Source organism: Catharus ustulatus, chromosome 14, assembly GCF_009819885.2.
Source record: "Catharus ustulatus isolate bCatUst1 chromosome 14, bCatUst1.pri.v2, whole genome shotgun sequence".
NCBI classification, from domain to species: domain Eukaryota; kingdom Metazoa; phylum Chordata; class Aves; order Passeriformes; family Turdidae; genus Catharus; species Catharus ustulatus.
Genome location: NC_046234.1, coordinates 14,237,764 through 14,256,160, shown reverse-complemented (window position 1 = coordinate 14,256,160; position 18,397 = coordinate 14,237,764). Strand labels below are relative to the sequence as shown.

The window sequence follows — 18,397 nt, the reverse complement described above, 5'->3', positions numbered from 1 at the left end:
TGTAAAATTGATCCTACCACCTCAAAGATCTTTTTATGTCCTTTCTCAGAATAATTTTCCATTTTCAATTATTAAGTCTTGAGGCAAAAGAAAGGTTGCATTTTAGTGGTCCTAAAAAAACCCCATCTTAATGAAGATATAAACTGCTTCAATATAGTTCAGGCTTCTGTTTTGAAATATTACTGAAATAATATTGACATAAACAATCTTGTCAGAATAGGAAAAACAGATTTAAGGGATGGAAGCTTTTTGCCACCTTTTCATTTTCACTAGATGCCTGGAGGATATCAGAGAATCATAGAGGCTGGAATTTTTGAGGTTGGAAAGGACATCCAGGATAAGTCCAACTATTAACTCTGCAGTGCCAAATTCATCACTAATCCATGTCTCCAAGTGCCACATTCACACATGTTTTTAAGAACTCCAGGGATGGTGACTCCACCACTGCCATGGGCAGCCTGTTCTGCTGTCTGACAACCCCTGCAGTGAAAAAAATTTTCCTAATATCCACTCCAATATCTATATACATACATATAAATATGGGATACGCTGTGCCAACCAAGAAAAAAAAAATTAAAAACCTTGGTTTTAGGTAAAGGAGGAGTTTGGGATTTACCAGCTGCAGTAGCATTGCTTTAAGGAAAAACTGTCCCTGTCCCATTTCAAGGTAAGGAACTTGCTCAGACCATGGAGAATAAGGCTTGTATGAGACTTCCCAACATATATCCAGTAAAATGGATGAAAGAAGAAAAAGCCACACCTGACAGCCAGTGGCATTTCTGCCATCACCATCCATGCTGCCAGAACCCCTCCCTGTGCAGGTCCTGGTCTAACCCATCCTCAGGAATGGCCAGGAATCCTCTCTGCCAGGAGCACCCCATCCAGCCTGTCAGTGCTCTGGGCAGAAAAAAGCCGTGGCCAAAAGTGTGTCTGGAATTCCTGGGGCCCAGGAGATGCTTAAATCTAAACCTGGATCCGACCCTTGCTGAAGGATGCACCTTTGCAGCCCCTCAGAATGTCCCACCTGCTCTGCTCAGGGTATTTGGGAACTGAAGCAAGCTTTTAATTGTGCTCTTCTAGCTCACTTCTAATTGAGTTTTGCTTTAATGTTTGTACATGAGAAGGAGTGATAATTGAAGGGGTGGGGACCCTGCTGGAGTCAGAAAAGTGTATGTTCAGCTGATTTATAGCAGGTATTCACCAGGGCATCACTAGATTGTTCCCACTGGGAAGAGAGACTGGGAAAAAAAAAAAACATTTTTAATGATACTGAACCTTGTTTCCTTGAACACAAAAGAGCACCAAGCCCTGTTCACCATTTCCAATCCAGGATCATTACACCCAAGTCTCTCCTCCTGTTATTTCAGAATTCCATTAGATGATTCCTTTTCTCACTGACACAAACCACCCAAATCCTCTACCCTCTGCCTTTGCAAGTACAAGCTTTGACATGCAGCCCATTGTTTTGGCTGGGAAACCAAAGAGAAACATCCACCCTCACCTCTCATTACAGAAATAGGTGATAATTGGTCTTTTTATTCCATTTCCAAGATCCCAGTGGCAAGTAAACCACCAGCTTTAACCAAGTCTGCAGTCAATGCACCCTCCTCCTCACATGAAGTATTCATAATTCCTGATTTAATCTGTTCTGCCACAGCCCACTGAAGCCAAATCCCAGATATTACATAGCATCCTTCTGTGCTCAATCCTACATTTAGTCACTCCACACAGGCTTGCATCTTATTTCATTTCCAGTGTTCAACTCTGCAGTGTGTTCAAGTGGATGATTTCTGAAGGGCTGTACTGTGTCAGAGGCTTTTAAGGAGAATAGTTCCATGAAAGCAGGATGAAATCTGAATGCAGAGGACAGCTTTGTGCTTGTACCACTTCTCTTTGGAGCTGCTTGTTAGAAAAGCAGCAAACAGGCACGAGTAGTTCTCCTTTTATTTCTGCAGGTGGCACCAAGCATTTAGTTCTGAGACATAATTGTTCTTTTAAAGCTATTTTGAACTCCTAAAAGATGATCTGCTCCTGTGCAGACCCTCTGTGGCTGCACATGGCTTCTCTGCAGCTCTGTGAGCCTGTGCTCCAGGGTCAGTTGGTCAGTAGTTCACCCATCCATCCCCAGGGTCAGTTGGTCAGTGGTTCACCCATCCATCCCCAGGGTCAGTTGGTCAGATGTTCATCCATCCATCCCCAGGGTCAGTTGGTCAGTTGTTCATTCATCCATCCCCAGGGTCAGTTGGTCAGTTGTTCACCCATCCATCCCCAGGGTCAGTTGGTCAGTTGTTCACCCATCCATCCCCAGGGTCACTTGGTCAGTTGTTCACCCATCCATCCCAGGATCAGTTGGTCAGTGGCTCACCCACCCATCCTCGTTGTCTCTGGGATGGTGGTGGGAGCTGAGGTGTGAGACATGGATAGCCCCAGACAGGGTGAGGACTGGACAGGAGCCAGTGGCACGAGTGAGTGTGGGATTTCAGCTGAAGCAAGCCAAGAGCTTGGCAGGGCTGTCATTAACCAGACCCTATCCAGCCCTGCAGTCCTACCCACGTCCCATCCCATCCTCCCAACTTGTCTGAGCAGCTGCTGTGCCCTCAGACTGTTCTCACAGGGTCATTTTTCTGCTGACTTCAGAGACAGAGACACCAAAGGGCTGGTGCTGCACAGCCAGGGCACGCTGAGCAGTGAGATCTGCAAAGCCACGTGCAAGGACCACACCAGAGAGCCCTGTTCTGTGACAGCTCTAGTTAATCCACACCCACACTGATCTGGTGAGCCAGGGAAAGACCCAGAACTAAAGTGGACAGAACACAGAAACGAAATACCCATATTCCTAACCACTTCCCATCACTGTAAAACCTCAGTGCCACAGTCACGACTCTCAAATTCGCCAAACGTAAGCTCCCACACACAACCAGGCTGGGTGCTTTGAGTTTTTGGGGTTGCTGGGGATTACCCAAGTGAGCCAGTTACCTTTTTGGGTGCTCCTTCCTGCAGATGGCCTGACTGGCTGCCCCGTGCCCCATCCAGATTGCGTTTCACCGCAGCCTTTGGAGCTGTCACTCTATCCCCAGGATAACATTTCTGCCCTGCTCACGTGCAAAGCACACAGCGACAGCTCCCTGGCCCCAGCCCAAAAACCTTATAACTTATTAATTTAGCAAGGTATTTAATTCACCACTGGTACCACTGGCTGAAGAGCAGAATGAGGAAGTCAGATTCATCCTTGTCTCCAATGCATCAAAATAAAAGAATATCTATAGTGTGCACAGCACACTGAGCAACAAGGAGCTCCTGGGCTGGGCATTGGAGGAAATAATTGGAAATCAATGATGCTATCAAAATGATAGTAATGATGTAATCAAAACCTGCTCCATCTGCCTCCAGCTCTGCTTTACACTGTGATTAGATCGTGTAGAGGTTTTGCACTACACCAAATATTGTTTTACTTGGCAGCTATTTGTACTCTGTGTTTCTTTGCTGGGCTATTCATGCTCTGAAGGTACACATGCTATAATTTTAAAAACTGATTAAGATTTTTCTTGATTTCCTTGTGCCATGGGGACAGAAACTCATGGATTATTTCCCTTAGGAAGCACTTCTGCCTATCACTGAGTGTGCAGCTGTGTACAGAAGCATGTTTTTGTTAGAATGTGTTATAGAAACATTAAAATACTTAAAAGGTAGATGGTGTCTTATAATTTCAAAGCACTGTATAAGCAATGACTAATTGAGGTTCATGGCATCACCTTCAAGCAGATAAGGAACTACCACTGAAAAGTAAGTACCAGCCAACACTTACTAGCCTGAGGTCTGAACTACAGTAGTTATTTTTTCAGGTGTGGAAAGGCAAAATATTTGAATTTGCTCAGATGCCACAGAACAGTAATAACTGGCAAATATCAGTATTTAAATGAAACTTCAGAAGGAAACCCCCCACCTCCATCCACTCCCCCACCCACTCACCAGCCGGATTTGTACAGCTGAAGTGCTGCCATCACAAGACTTGTCACAACTTGTGCTCTTTTCACACAAGTTACACAGCCTCAATACCCCCTTGAGCAGAGGGGTGCAGGTTGGCTGAAAATCCTGCCCCCAGGAATTGCCTGAGAAAAGACAAGGCTCCAGCCCTGGTAGGATGAGCAGGTTGTTGTCATACTAAGAAGAAGAACCAGTATTGCTGGTGGAAAGCCAGCACCTCATGCTCAGCCCTGCCAAGGCAGTGGCTGGTCCTTTCTTTTTCATTTCCTGTAGCAGAACAAGCTTCAAAGGGCTCCTCTGACAGCCAGCAGCTTTGATCCAGGGTAAAACACCTTGGAGGTGGGAATCTTGGATACCAAACAGGTGCTGCATCACCATAGTTAGGCAAAGGAGAATCTCCAGGGCTCTTGAAACTTGTCTCCTTTTTCCTTTTTCACCGAACAAGCCATTCAACCTCACAACACTCTTGCAGCCCAGTTTATGCACACGTGGGTATCATCACACAGAGCTCACAGCCTTTTATACCAGGCCACTCACTACAGGATTTCAAACCACTGCTGACTTGAGACAGAAACCTTCACACGTGAAAGCTGAAGTTGTGACAAAGAAACCAGTGGAAACTCTATTAGCAATGCTGTGACCTGCTAATTAGCAGTCATACTGAAAGCCATTAACTCCCAGAAAACAAGAGACCCAGAGGTTTCTGTTAGCTGAATGTGAGCTGGAGAGTACCAAGACTGAAGGGTTTGCCTTGAAAAGCTCACAGAGCATGTGCTCAGTGCTTGATTGAAGCTGTTTTGCTGGTGTTCAGGTGGTTGCTGTGCCTGTATGGAAGAGAATTACCCTCTGGAGGGCTCTTCTGGACATAACATAAATTATCACCCAGCATTACCACAAAATGTATCTGAAGGATTCCTACATGCTATACTACATCTCATTTATTTCTGAAATATTTAAATGTCTTGCTAGTCTGGCCCTTAAATTTCAAGAAGGAAGAAATCTATGTCTTTGCCAAAAATGTAAATAAATGTAGATCTAGATTGGACAGGGTGGATTTCATGGGGTCAACAATCCTTCATCTTGCTGTCCACAGCAACAATTTACTCATCATGAGGAACTTACCTATTATTTTACACTCACAGTGCTTCAAGAACCGAGCCAGTGCTCTTTACTGGAAGCTGCACCAGGGGCTGATTGCAGAGCACATCCCTGATTGCTTTGGAGGGGCTGGATAACTGATTAGCTCTGCAGGCACAGTGCCACTGCCAGACTTTTAACATCTGCATGATTTGTCTCTGACTTCCAAAACTCCAGACAGCACAGAAAGGACTCACACAGACAGATTGCCTCACATGGATTACCTTCCCACAAATGTGGGGACTTCTTGTTACCTGCCCATTAAAAACTGATCATTTTATAATGGTAATTTTGATTATTTTCTTTTTCATGAATGGAGAACATGTCCTTTTTCTCTGGTGTAAAGCCTAATTCTTTTGCAGCTCTTAGCCACATTCTGAAATGTGTTCTGCTAGGAAAGCTAGAAAATGCTTTCTTAGATTGTAATCTTGAAGATTTCACAACACTGACATTAAAGAAAAACGTGAAGCCAAAGGAACCATGGAATGGTTAAATTTTGAGGGGGAAACAATCAGAAAATGCTCAAGGAGAAACATCTAGCCTTTTTCTTCCTACTCCATGCCACCAGTCAGAGCTTTATACACCCAAATGGGAAACCTGCTTGTGACAGATGCAAGTGATTTGTTAGGACTGTCCCTGCAATGCAGTCCACAGTGTCAGGAATAAATGGCACTGCTGTGATTCTGTAGTAACAACACAGAACAACCCCACCAGGCAGGGAAACTGGCCACAGATGGGCTGGTGCTTGTGTTCTAAGGCTCTCAGCTCCAAATCTGGCCAGTAATCACTCCTTCTGGAGTCTGAGGTCCTCAGTAGCACAGCTCTTGTTGGGTAGTGTTTACAAAGAGCTGCCTAGTGGGCTCAAAAGTGATTTATGAGTGAAATTCAGAAAATAAAAAAGTGCAAAAAGGGAGTTTTGTGTGTGTAAAATGAGCAGAAGCCTGATCAGAATCTGACCTTGCATCTCTCACTGTGTGTGCATGGATGTGTAGGAGCAGGGAGGCAGAGGAAATATGTGAGAGAAGCCATAAAAGCTCCCAGATAATGCCTCCAAAGTATTTCTAAGCCATTGCACAAGGAACAATATACAGAGACTTAAATTCAGACACAAGGGATCTATTTACGTGGATAGAAGAATCCTCATGTGGAATACGCTTACAAAGAACCTTCTTTAGGCAAAACAAACAAACAAACACTGCAGTCATTTATCTCCTTGCCCTCTTTCTGTGCTGGAATACAGGAGCTTCACAGTGTTACAGTCCCAAACTGTGGCAGGGGCCTCTCGCTGTCCCTGCAGAATCCCACTCAGCTCATTCAGCTGGGCAGGAGCAGAGGGCTCGTTTCATGGGAGGACAAGGTATGGTTTATGAGACCAGGGTCTTTCCCAGCCATGTAAGGAGCCAGTGGGAATTGCCAAGGCAGCAAACTCCAAGCCAAAACAGGAAGGAACACCATAGAGTTCAGTAACAACCACACTGCTAAAGCTCTTCTCCAAATGCATTTTCAGAAAGAAATGTTGTTGTTTGCCTGAACATTATTTTAGCATGATTGGTCTTCTGAAACTGATTAAGTAATGCAAGAGCTGAAATGTTTCCTTGATGCTGCTGAATGGGACCCATAGACTTCATACTGAACTTGGTAAAACAGGATTAACTGAAGGGGGCAGAGACAAATTCAGCAGCAGAACTAACAGGTTGTTACTCCCAGGTGAGAAATGGAACCACAGCTTCTCAGCACGGTGAATGCAGCCAGCACTTCCCTGTGCCAGACTCTCCATGGGCCTTTATGGTGCAATCCCAACAGCATCCATCCCACACCCAGAGCATCTTTGACCCTGGGGAGAGAGGAAAGCAAACTGGAGGAAATCATCCTAAAACACAGCTTGTTAGTGCCCACTGCCCTTACAGGCTGCTTGGAACAGCAGCTAGAAGGCATTGGGATAAAGGAGAGATTTTCAGGTAGGTAAATGCCAAAATACTACAGAAAGTTAAAATTTGAATTAAATTAGCTCCAGCTCTCAAATGTATTAATAAAATCAATGTCAGATTTTTGCTGCTGCTGCGGCAAAGCCATTTCTTTGTCCTCTCTTCCTTTGTGAGTGGGACAGTGTAACCATCATCTCCAGGGTTCTCCTTGGCTGGAGTTCACTTTCCTTTGGAATGGGAATGGCTGGCAAAGACAGCACATCACCTGTACCAAACCTCTGCAGGGAATCCAGAACATGTCACAAGGCTGTTAAATCCAGGCCTACCATGAAATGTAGGGAGAGTAGGTGGGAGCCTGAAGAAAAAGTCTACACAGAGTCTGGGAAATGGGAACTCTTCCTGACAAATCTTGTTCTTACTGCAGCAAGAGCCACTCCTCAAACCCCAAGCAAATATCCACATCAGCTTAGGGAAGAAAATACTTCAGACCAAGTTTCTGTCTCCTTGTCCTAAGAACCTTCCCCTTCATCACTGCAACCTGCTCTTTACTCTTGCTTTTTCCAAAGGCAATGAGGCAGTAACCAGGGACTCTCCTGTTCTCTGCCAAGGAGCTCTGCACAGAATAAAATTTGCATGACTGGCTTTTCTTCTTTTTTCTCCAAGGAGACTTCCTGGACAACTGATCTTCCACAAGCAACAATCTTCAAACTGTTACAAAGAAAGAAAAACATCTAAGCAGTGCTAAGTTACTTAAAAATATTTTCATGCTCAAACAACTGAAAAATTATTCTGTATTCTCTTATTTCCCATAAGTGCTCACTTCTAGGCAGGGATCAATCAGACAGATTTTTAGATCACTACATAGATTTGAGAAGTCATTTAAGTCTTCAAAAAATGTCCTCTCAGTCAGATGCACAGTACTGCAAACAAAATACTGTAACTCACATCAGAGATTTATCTCAACACCACTTGTAATAATAAAATATTCATAGAAAGCCCTACTGAAATATATTATCTCATCAGCACATGGTGATAAGATTAAATTGTTTGGCATTAGAAGTGATAAGGATTACCATATCAGTGTTTAGCTTGTTGAAATCATATTACCTAGTGCCATTGACGGTAATCACATCGAAATTCTGGATAATTTCAAATGATTCAATAATAATTACCACACTGTGCTGCAGGCAAAGGGAGATGCTGGAATCTGCACAGCCAGTGCTGAATTTGTACAATGACTGCGTGTGATGGGATTTGTACCTTAAGAAAATTGACTGAGCTGATTCCCCTTAGTGTTTCCTTTGGGGAATCTACTGCTCCAAATCAGAGCAGGACAAGAGGGAAACAAGTATGGAAATTATTTCAAAAGTTATCCAGCTGCTCTACAGTTCCTGTAGCAAATTCAGGACCAGCTTTGGGCTCTTTGGGGTAGGGAGCAGCCTACTGTGGCTATTATTCCTGCAGGCTCCCAGACCATGTGGCAACACAAATAAATAGCCAGTGATGACACATGCAATGAGAACTTGAGCACAGAGCAGAGTTTGGTTGAACAGATGCAGCTTTGACACACACTGTTAGGCAGCCACTTTCACAAGAAGTGGCCTAAGAGCTTAACTTTTATAATTTATTTTTATTTGTTTACTGTCTTCAGTGTGCTTAACCTCCCAGATACACCCATGCACACAACACAGCAACTGCCAGCCCCAGAGAGAGCTTATGCTTGACGGAAAGCCACAATATAAATACATAGATACATAAACACTGAAAAGACAAGAGATGGTGAGAACAGACTTACTTATCCCTGTTTTGACCCCTGCAAGGACTTAAGTTTGTATGGGAATATGTTTTCTAAGACAATGAATAAGTGTAATTCTATGAAGTGAGAACTGGTGGGCAGGCACAGGATGGCAGATAGGAAAGGAGAGGCTCTGTTTCACATGTCACACATGCATGTTCTTTCTCACTTAATTCCTTTCTGTGTAAGTTGGTCTCCTGCCCTTACTAAGCCATTTTACAGAAAGGATGATCTCAGAAACAGTATTGGTGTCAGGCACTGAAGCATCAAACCCTCTCTGCCAGCCAACCAAGCAGCCACATGACCACCATGTCTTCCCTTGAACTCATTTATCTTTTGTCACTGCTTGGAACACTCTGTCTAATTTTAGAAGGCAGCTCTGCAACCCTTGCAGTGAATAATACTTGTTCTGGCCAATAGTCCCAAAATGCACAAGTAGGAGTGCCACAATCACAGAAAAACACAGAGCTGAGACAGAGCTTGAGGTCATGGAGTCCCTCTGATCAGGCCTGTCTTTCTGGGCTGACACTCACCTAGACACAGGTCCCCCATACTGGAGCTTTAGTGTTTCCCCAGCAATCTATCCCTCTATTACTTCCCTACTCCTACCCGATACTATTTTCCTTGAAATAAAATAATCTTCCCAGATTAAAATCACATCAATAATCCTTTATTCTTTCTGTTTCAAAGAAAGCAGATTATCACCCTTAATTTACTTCTTCTTTAGACTGAAAAAAAAATAAATGCCAATTCTTTATCATCGTCTCATTATTTCTTCTGACTTGTTCTAGATGTTTCCCAGCTGGCTTGTATCTTCTCAGACAGCATCTTCCATGCTGATCCCCAGCACTGCTGAGCAGAGGGAGGCTGTGTGTCCCAGAGCCCACCCTCTGTCCCTGCTCTCAGGCGCTTCCCTTTTCACAACACCAGGCCACTGTTGACTCATGCTCAGCTTGTGACATCCCAGATTATTTTCTGCTCTATCTGCTGTTTAGCAAGCTGTCCTCTGTCATGCCTTTCCCCACTGAATTGTTCTTGTCTAGATGTTTTCTCTTGCATCAGTCCCTATTTACCCTCATCTTTTCCTGGACTGTATCTCTAACTTTCAGGATCATTCTGAATTCTATACTTGCATTCTACTGTATCAGCAGTGCATACAAATGAAAAAGGAATGCTTCCCATTCCATCATCCAGGTAACTAACAAACATACTGGGCCAAGGACAAACTAACACCTGGATTCTGTATCTATTGATTAGGCAATATTGACAGATAACTTCACATCTAAAGAATTATTCACCCAGATAAATACAAGTGAACTTGAGCCAGAGCTGAGAAATGAGGTCCTAAGCATACAGATGTATTAGTAACACCAAGGTTTGCAGGTATTTGTCCCAGCAGGAGAGTAATAAACAAGAATGTGCAGTTAAAGCCCATTTGGAAAGAATATTGGGCAGCTAGAGTAATTTTCATGCCATCAATTTTCTTTCCATCAGCCATGGCAGTTACATTCACCACAGGAAACCCACTATAATCTGTCACAATGCAGGCCTTACACTTCTGGTCTTAAAACATTTTGAAATACTTGTTCATAATTTTTCAAAATCCTACACATGGATATAAATACAATAACACATTCAATTTCCCTGGTTTCTTGTTTTAGCTCTTACTCAGCAAGACTTTGACACTAACAAAGTTGAATACACACAAACATTTTACTGTTAGATACGTCAATGACCGAAGGATTTAGGTCCTGTAGTCTCACAGAAAAATCTGGGGGCTGTTTTCTTGAACTAGAATATAAAAACCATTATACCATATTTCAGACTGAGCCCAGACAAGCAAAACACCTAATACTGTGTAACAATGGATACTTTGGGAAACAGGGTAAGGAATAAATCAATAGGTGGGTGCTTCTTCCTCTGACACCCTCCCCACATCTATCAGTGGCTTAGGCATTTTCTGAGCATTTCTTTTAGCATCTGGGTCATCACATGTGCAAGCTTCTACCTGACTAATTTCAGCCACTATTGTTCCCACTACTTGCAGTATTCCTTAAACTGAAATGGATAGTATAACCCCCCAGAATCTCACATTGCCTGCAGTGCCAGGGCTCTATTGATTCTGAACTCACAATGCCAATATGAAACCATCAGTGGTTCAGCCTGAAACGGCTTTGAAAGATTTGTCAGAATCTATCACATGAAAACTAAAAGGACAGAAAAGATGACTGTAAAATTAAATTATTCATTTTTCCACAGGGACATGGAAAAAAGGACAGTCTTTCAAGAATTAGGATAAATCAGCTACTACAATCAAATCTGCAAATGCTGCAAAATTGAAAGGCAGTTCCAAGTGCTGCTGAAGCCACGTGAGGTCAAATTTTTAATCAAGTTCCACCAAAAATGCAAAATCAGTAATTGCATGACTGAACTGAAAATCTGAGAAACAAGGTCTAAAAGGAAATAAGATTGATGTTACATTTGCAATTGCTGCACCATTAGCTCAAACATTCCTAAACTGCTCATCAGAGAACAAGATAACACATTTTCCACATGGGGCAGATTTTCTTAGCTCAGTTCCTGTGTGCCTAAAGATAAAAGATGTGCTTATCAAGCAGTATGTAGATACATGGAGAGCAGAGAGGGACAATGCCCCACTTCTACCTCAAGAGTCCTTTTATCTCTCATGAATTTCTATGTGCTTGGCCTTTTTATTTTGACTTTACAGCCTCCACTGCACCACCACAAACATCCTGAGTGTGCAACACTTGTTTTATTTCCTTTCCTGTAATTCATACCTTCTATTCTGAAGCTTTGCACGTGCAGAGTATCAGGCATGTCAAATTGCAAGCAGTGAGACCACTCATATATGTGTCAGTTGAAATGGAAAGAAAAGAAAATGCCATCTCATTTGAAAGTGAATTTTAGTTGCCCGTTCTGCTTGCAAGCATCCCCTTCAGTGTGATTGCTCCCACATCAGTTATCTCATTTTTCTCAGAGGAACAAAAATGTATAAATAGACTCTGACCCCTTCTATTGCTGAGTGTGGTAAAGAAATGGGAAAGTTAAGGAAAATAACTGTAACCTAATAAAAATTCAGAGGCACCTCAAAACATGAACAAACACTTTATTATTACAGATCCACAAAGTACAGCCCCATAACTACACATTTCTTTTGGGGCTTGCAAAATATAAAAATTACATTTTATTAGGTAGTTTGACCATTTTTTCATACCACATCTATTGTAATGCATGCTGTTGAGAATGAATACAAATAATTTTGGTGATATTTTCCAATAGTTGCTGATTAAAGGAAGATGAAAAAAGTACATGGATACAGAACAAGGAATCAAATCTGGGCCAGGTTTTTTTGCTGTGCTGTTTTATTCATAACCAGAGACTTTGATTTCAATGACTCAGTCTTCTCATCTGTAAAATGAGGGTAACATCTGAATGTCTCTCAGTGGAATGGTGAAATTTGATTTCAGCATGTGTATAAAGGACTTGGAGATTGCTGAGTGGCAAGGTATTATTATCATATATTATAAACATAAACCTAGGAAATCTGGCATTGAATGTGTAGGGGGGTTTTCCCCTTTAGCTGCCCTTTTGTTTTAAATATTACCAATAATAATTGACATTCTATTAACACTGAGAGGAAACAACAGACAAAGGATTCTCTGCACACACATAGAGCAAACACAGCAAAAAAAAAAAAACAAAGAAAGAAAGAACAGGGTAGGTCTGTGGTCTGAATATTCAAGCTAAAATGGAGCCCTGCTTGGAATATTTAAAAGGTTTCTTTTTCAGTTGTCTTGAAAGACTACCTGACTTATTGCTACTTTTCCTGCATTCATCACATTTATGGGATAATTTTTTGGCCCATTGGCAGGCAAACTTTCTGTTCATGGTTTCAAAGCGACTTTCCTGCACAAGGCCCAAAGAGCCTGTCCCTTAGTATGGCCATGGATGCTGCCTTACCTTCACTCTTCTCAGAGTGTAAATTCATAGGCAAAATGAGATTATTCCCAAATTGTCTGATAACCAACTAGAGCAGTACATCTCCTTGAGAGCCCTCCAACAGAACGCAATTCATTGTGGTTATTAACACATAGTTTTAGGCTGGAAGCGACCTTTAAGACCAGTTCCAAGCCCTTGCAGCGATGGGACGACATTTGCAGTAGTTTTGGGGACACAAATGACCCCTGGCCTGTGAGGTATCGGGAGCTGTCCCATGCTCACCCAGCAGCGCCAGGCTCCCCTCAGCTCCGGCCACGCAGGACCACGGGGTGGCCAATTCTACCGGCCCCTTTGGCAGCTGTTCATAGAATATTCAAAGTATTCAACCCCTAAACCACTAAACCAAAGGCGTATTTAAGAGGTTTCTGGATCTGGCACTGGGTGATGTGGTTTTGGGGTTGCATGGCAGCGCTGGGTTGATGCTGGACTTGATGATCTGGAAGGTCTCTTCTTGTGATCCTAAACCACATCACTGAGTGCCAGATCCAGACACCTCTTAAACACCTCCAGGGATGGTGATCTCACCTCCTCCCTGGGCAGCCTATTCCAATACCTGACCACCCTAACACTGACATTTTTTTAAAATATCAAATCTGAGTCTCCTGCGGCCGTTTCTTCAGGTCCCCTCCCTGCAGCCACGGTAGAATCGAGCGGCCCCACTGCACTGCACCCTCCTGTCAGGGAGCGATCAGGCCCCCCGAGCCTCCCAGCTCCCTCATCGGACTCGTTCCCCAGCCCGTGCAGGCGCTCGCCGCCGCCCGTGAGGGAGCGCAGCCCGCGGCCGCCCCGGATGGACGCGGGAGCGCCGGCGGTGCCGGCAGGGCGGGAGCGGGCGGAGCCTGCGCACTGCGCCCCGCGCCCCGCGGCCCGCCCGGCACTCCCGCGGCCCGGCGCTGAAGATGGCGGAGGGCGGTGCGGCGCCCCCGTCCTGCGCTTCCTCCTCCTCCTCCTCCTTGAAGGGGCTGCGGGAGCAGATGGGTGAGAGCGGGCAGGGAGGGCTAGCACGGGGGGTGTGTGCGTGGAGGGTCCGGCGGCCCAAGGGCGCGGCTGGCGCCGGCAGTTCCCCCCCGGCCGCCCCGCTGGACGTCCGGTCCCGTCCCGGGGCGGGGAAGGGGCACCGCGAGCGGAGGCCGCCGGGGCTGCGCGGCCCCAGCCCCGCTCCCGCCCGGTCCGTGCTGTTCCCGCAGCTCGGGGCGGGGGTGGCTGCCTCGGGACCTCCCGCAGCTCGTGGGCAGCGGCAGAGGCGGCTGCGGGAGGATGCGTTACACGAGCCGCCCGTTTTTCACCGGTTCCCCGACTTGTCGGTGCCTGGGTTTGCTCCAGCGGTGTGTTCGGTCCCGAGTACACAAGGCAGAGACAGCCCCTGCTACTGATCTCTAATCAAAGATTTAATAATGCCCTATTTTATTTTTTACTTTTTTTTACTGATGTTACAAGAAGACTAAAGAAGCTCTGCTTTGGTTTGGTCTTTGGCTGTGTTTATGTGCCTATTTATACTTAAGTCCTTAATAATATATTCTGTAACGAGTATTGTGCATGCACGATATGTGTTTGTAGCAGAATTTCATGGTACATCTCCAAGCGAAAGCTTTGTGGGTGAGCCATTAGAAAAGATAAACATTTTCTTATCCCAGTCACAAAAAAAAATAAAATAAGAGACTTGTGGTTTGATCTAAGCTAACTAACTAGGACTAAGTGCAGCAACTACTCTTAGATGATTGTTTTCAGTGTATCTGTTTAATTACATAAAGAAGAGTGCTGGCAAAGAGTCCTGAATGCACAACTCTCACCTGGCATCCTTCTTCAGTGTGTTGACTTTTGGAAATACTATTCAATTACTTCTTGTTTCTGTTTCAAAATTAAGACAGTTTAGTGCTCCAGAAGGATAAAGATCTGCCAAAAGATAGCACTTCTCACCTGCACAGGCTATGTCTGTTTGAACCTTATTCTTCCTGCTAGAGCTAAATTTTATTTTGCATATTGGATGCGCTTTCATGGTGGCTGCTAAGCTTTTCTAAGGATGGGCACCCATATTTGCTGACAGCTGTCATGACCTAGATTAAGTCCCAAAACCAGAGAGGAAATGCTCCTTTGGCTAGGCAGCTCCATCTCCCTTCAAATATGCACACGCTGTAATATGCACATCATGTTGCAAAAACACCCCCCCTTTCTAGATCCTGGAAAGGCTAGACCTTGAATTTTTTTTCCCTGAGGGGGTAGAAGTCACTGAACCAGAATCTGAACTTCAGTGTACATAGAATGCATTTGTAGCAGTTATGTGCTCAAAGATAAACTCAGTGCTGATGTGCAGTGAATCAGTGCTGTCTGTGAGCCCACAGGCCACTCTGCAGCTCTGCTCCTGACTTCTAGTCAGCAGCACTCCCTGGAGAGAGCAAATGATGTTTAGAAATCATCCTTGCAATCCAGTGGTTGACAGTGGAATTTGCAGGATAATTTGCCACACTGTTTGCTGCTCTTTGGAGAAGCTGTGAGCAATAACCAAGTCTGATATCGCAGCTGTTTGGAGAAGATACAGGGGGGAAAAAAAGACCCGAAGGAACCTTGACGTTCAGTCCCACGCTACCCTTCGGCGTGTTTGGGGAGGGATAAAACTTCTTCCTGCTTCTCTGAGCTCAGTTGGCTGCGTGGGGGGACTCCTCAGTTCCAAAATACCTGCTCACTAGAAAGCTTGGACCCAGTTTCTGCTGCTCTACGGGCAGTTGTGTACTTGACTGTCTTAATCAGTCTGGAGAACAAACAGCTATGCAAAATAAATACAGTGTTGTATGCCTTCAGTCGTTTGTCAGTGAACTTCTGTCTGGGAAACTCACATTTAAAGACAATAAGTAAGGAGCATCTTGCTGAGAAAGCACAGCTCTTTCTGGCAGCCTGGCTAAGAGGTGTGTAAACACACTGTTTGTATAGTCACCTTCTACACAGGTACCTTTGTGTATGAAAGGACACTTCTGGGTTCTCCTGTACACTTCTGCTCTCTGTGACCAGCCTCTTGGTACTGCTTTGCTAATTTCCAATTTCATATGTTTGACAAGAAAAATATTCTCTTAAATTCAGTCTTGTGTTGAGGTCAGGAGAAGGAGTTTCTCCTTCTTTAAGTATCAAGTGTAATTAAGATTCTGCAGACCAACTCATGCCTGCAGTGCCAGTTCTACAGTTCCTTTGTAATAATTTTCTGCCCTGACACACTTGTCCAGTCTTATTTCCTTTATGTGGATGACAAAAAGCAGAATTTGCTACTACAACTAGAAGGCAGTTAAAGTACAACTAGAAGGCAGTTAAGGTTTCTGAATATCACTTAACATTAGAAATTAATTGCAGTTGTACACTGAGCCAGCAGTGCATAGGTGGCAGTTGCTTACCCCATTTTTGTTATCCATGCTTGCTGCTGTCATCCCTCAGGGATGAAGAGGAATTTTTGATCCTATTCTAATGCCATAAGTACTTCTGAGCTTGTTAAGATGTGAGAAGAGGGGAATAGTCGGGTACTTGTGGTTTATCCAGTAAGTGAGGTTTTCCTTAAGTGATGTGGGTAATCAGAGGAAAAATACCTGTAATTTAAACTGCTGTAGCCTACATTTATTGTCTTCATTTTCACTGAAATACTGAAAACTATCTTTTGTAGTATGGGTGGTAGAGCATGTTGGTTTGTTTTTTTTTTTTTACCAGAGCTTGGTAATCCTTTGCTGTTGCCAGAATTTCCACTCATATATTGAACTGCTGTTGCAAAGGTTGTTCAAAACAGTATATTTAAGTGCTGTTCATATATATTTTTCTTTCTAAGACTTGCATCATCTTTTGGGAAACCTGTCTCAGGTTTGGGGAAAAAAAAATAAAGTGCCTTTTCTATAAATCAAGCTGCAGGCATGAATTCCATGACCTGCAGGTCGGAAGTTTTCTAATAAAACAACAGATTCATTCTGTGTATTCAGTTTTTTCTCCCTAAGTAAGTGACACTGTCTGGCTTTGTCCATCTTGCCCAGACCACAGTTCTTAGCAACAGCTTTACCAAGTGCATATGCACAGAACTGGCATGAAAAGAAAGATGGATGGATAACTAATAGTGCAACTTCATTGCTCAAGCAAGTAGTCAGGGACATGCACAGATTTATCTGGTCTCTAGGTAGCAGTTATAAAACAGAACTTAACAACATAGGGTTGTACCAACACCTGTAGGAGTACTAGAGGACTCTTGGTCCCACAACAGAAGATAGTCAGAGCTGTCTAGAGGAAATTATCTGGGATCCAGAAGCATCTGTCAGTCAGACAGTTGTTGAATTGACCTGTGCATCAGAGCTGCTTGCTGGAAGAGAGAAAGAATTTACTTACAAATTTGGATCCTTGGAAGCCTTTGGGATTTGCAGTGTCAGTAGAGGTGGGCTTCAAATCTTGCCTGGCCATTTCTTTGCCAGATTTCTCACAATGTGGGAGTGCTACATGAAAAGCATCTTGAGCATTCAGTTGTTGTCCTGCTTGGTGCTGTTTGAATGAGTGACTGGTACAGGTTCCATCTGCAGAGCAAAGGCAACCCATAACTGGGGCATATTCAGTTGATGATCACTTCAATGTCTTGTTTTGTCAAACTCCTCAGAACTTTGGAGAAAGTTTTAAGGGTTTTTGTGCTTCATCTTTTTTCCCTGCATAAAATTAGTAAGATTGCTTTGCAGAGTGCCAAGGCAATAAACGCAAAGAACTGCAAAGAAATTGGATTTCACATAGATCTCAGTGGTGAGAAAACATTCCCAAATCAGGCTGAGAACTTAATGTAATTGTGATGGCTATGAGCCCTAATTTCATTTTCTTTTTGTTCAGAGGAATACAGTTGTACAGGATAGGGATAATTTCATGCTGATTCATAAAGATGAATGCTATGTATTTAGATGCTTAGCATTCTGGAGATTACTTCCAGTTGTAAGTGGTTTATAAAAGGTTTTATTCAAATTTAAAGCTTCAAATTCTTGAGATTTCTCCAAATGCATTCAGGAGAGATATCCTCCTTGCTATAAGGGGAAAAAGCAAACAAACAAAAAAACCACCCAAACCATGTGCACTAACAGCATATTATTTTCAGTTTCTTATAACATTGTCTACATATTTTTTCATGTGTTGAAATTGCAGAATATAAATTTGGCTTCCATGCTTCAATTTAGATGAAACTATTTGGCAAATAATGACTTGCAAGGGTCATAACTCCAATGGTGAGAGCCCAGAGATGCTGTGGCTTCCACTATCCCCAACTGCATAGTTTTAAAATGTGACTGGAATTAAGGACTGCTGCTTCTTCATACACTGGTGTTTCTCAAAAGGAAAACAGGGGAATATTTAGAGTACTGATACGCTATTATTAATTTTCAGTTCTTAAGGGTGATACGAAAGTAAAGAAGGGTTACTATGGGTTATTATAAAATAAATGGAAGAAATAATCTAGGTTAGTCATAACAATAGGGGTATCAAAAGCTGCTGGTGGTCTTGAAATTTGATTAAATAATTGGAGATGCTTGCAGTCCTCTTTTGAAAGGAC

General features: G+C 43.5%; 1 protein-coding gene across 1 annotated transcript in view; it reads left to right on the top strand.

Moving 5' to 3' along the window:
• The first annotated feature begins 13,723 nt into the window (after nucleotides 1-13,723).
• MAP7D3 (MAP7 domain containing 3) overlaps nucleotides 13,724-18,397 on the top strand; it is a 43,330-nt gene continuing 38,656 nt past the window's right edge. Inside the window, exon 1 of the mRNA XM_042779738.1 lies at nucleotides 13,724-13,839. Within this exon, the coding sequence (XP_042635672.1) occupies nucleotides 13,761-13,839 (79 nt within the window). The 5' untranslated portion in view covers nucleotides 13,724-13,760. The remainder of the gene's footprint in view (nucleotides 13,840-18,397) is intronic.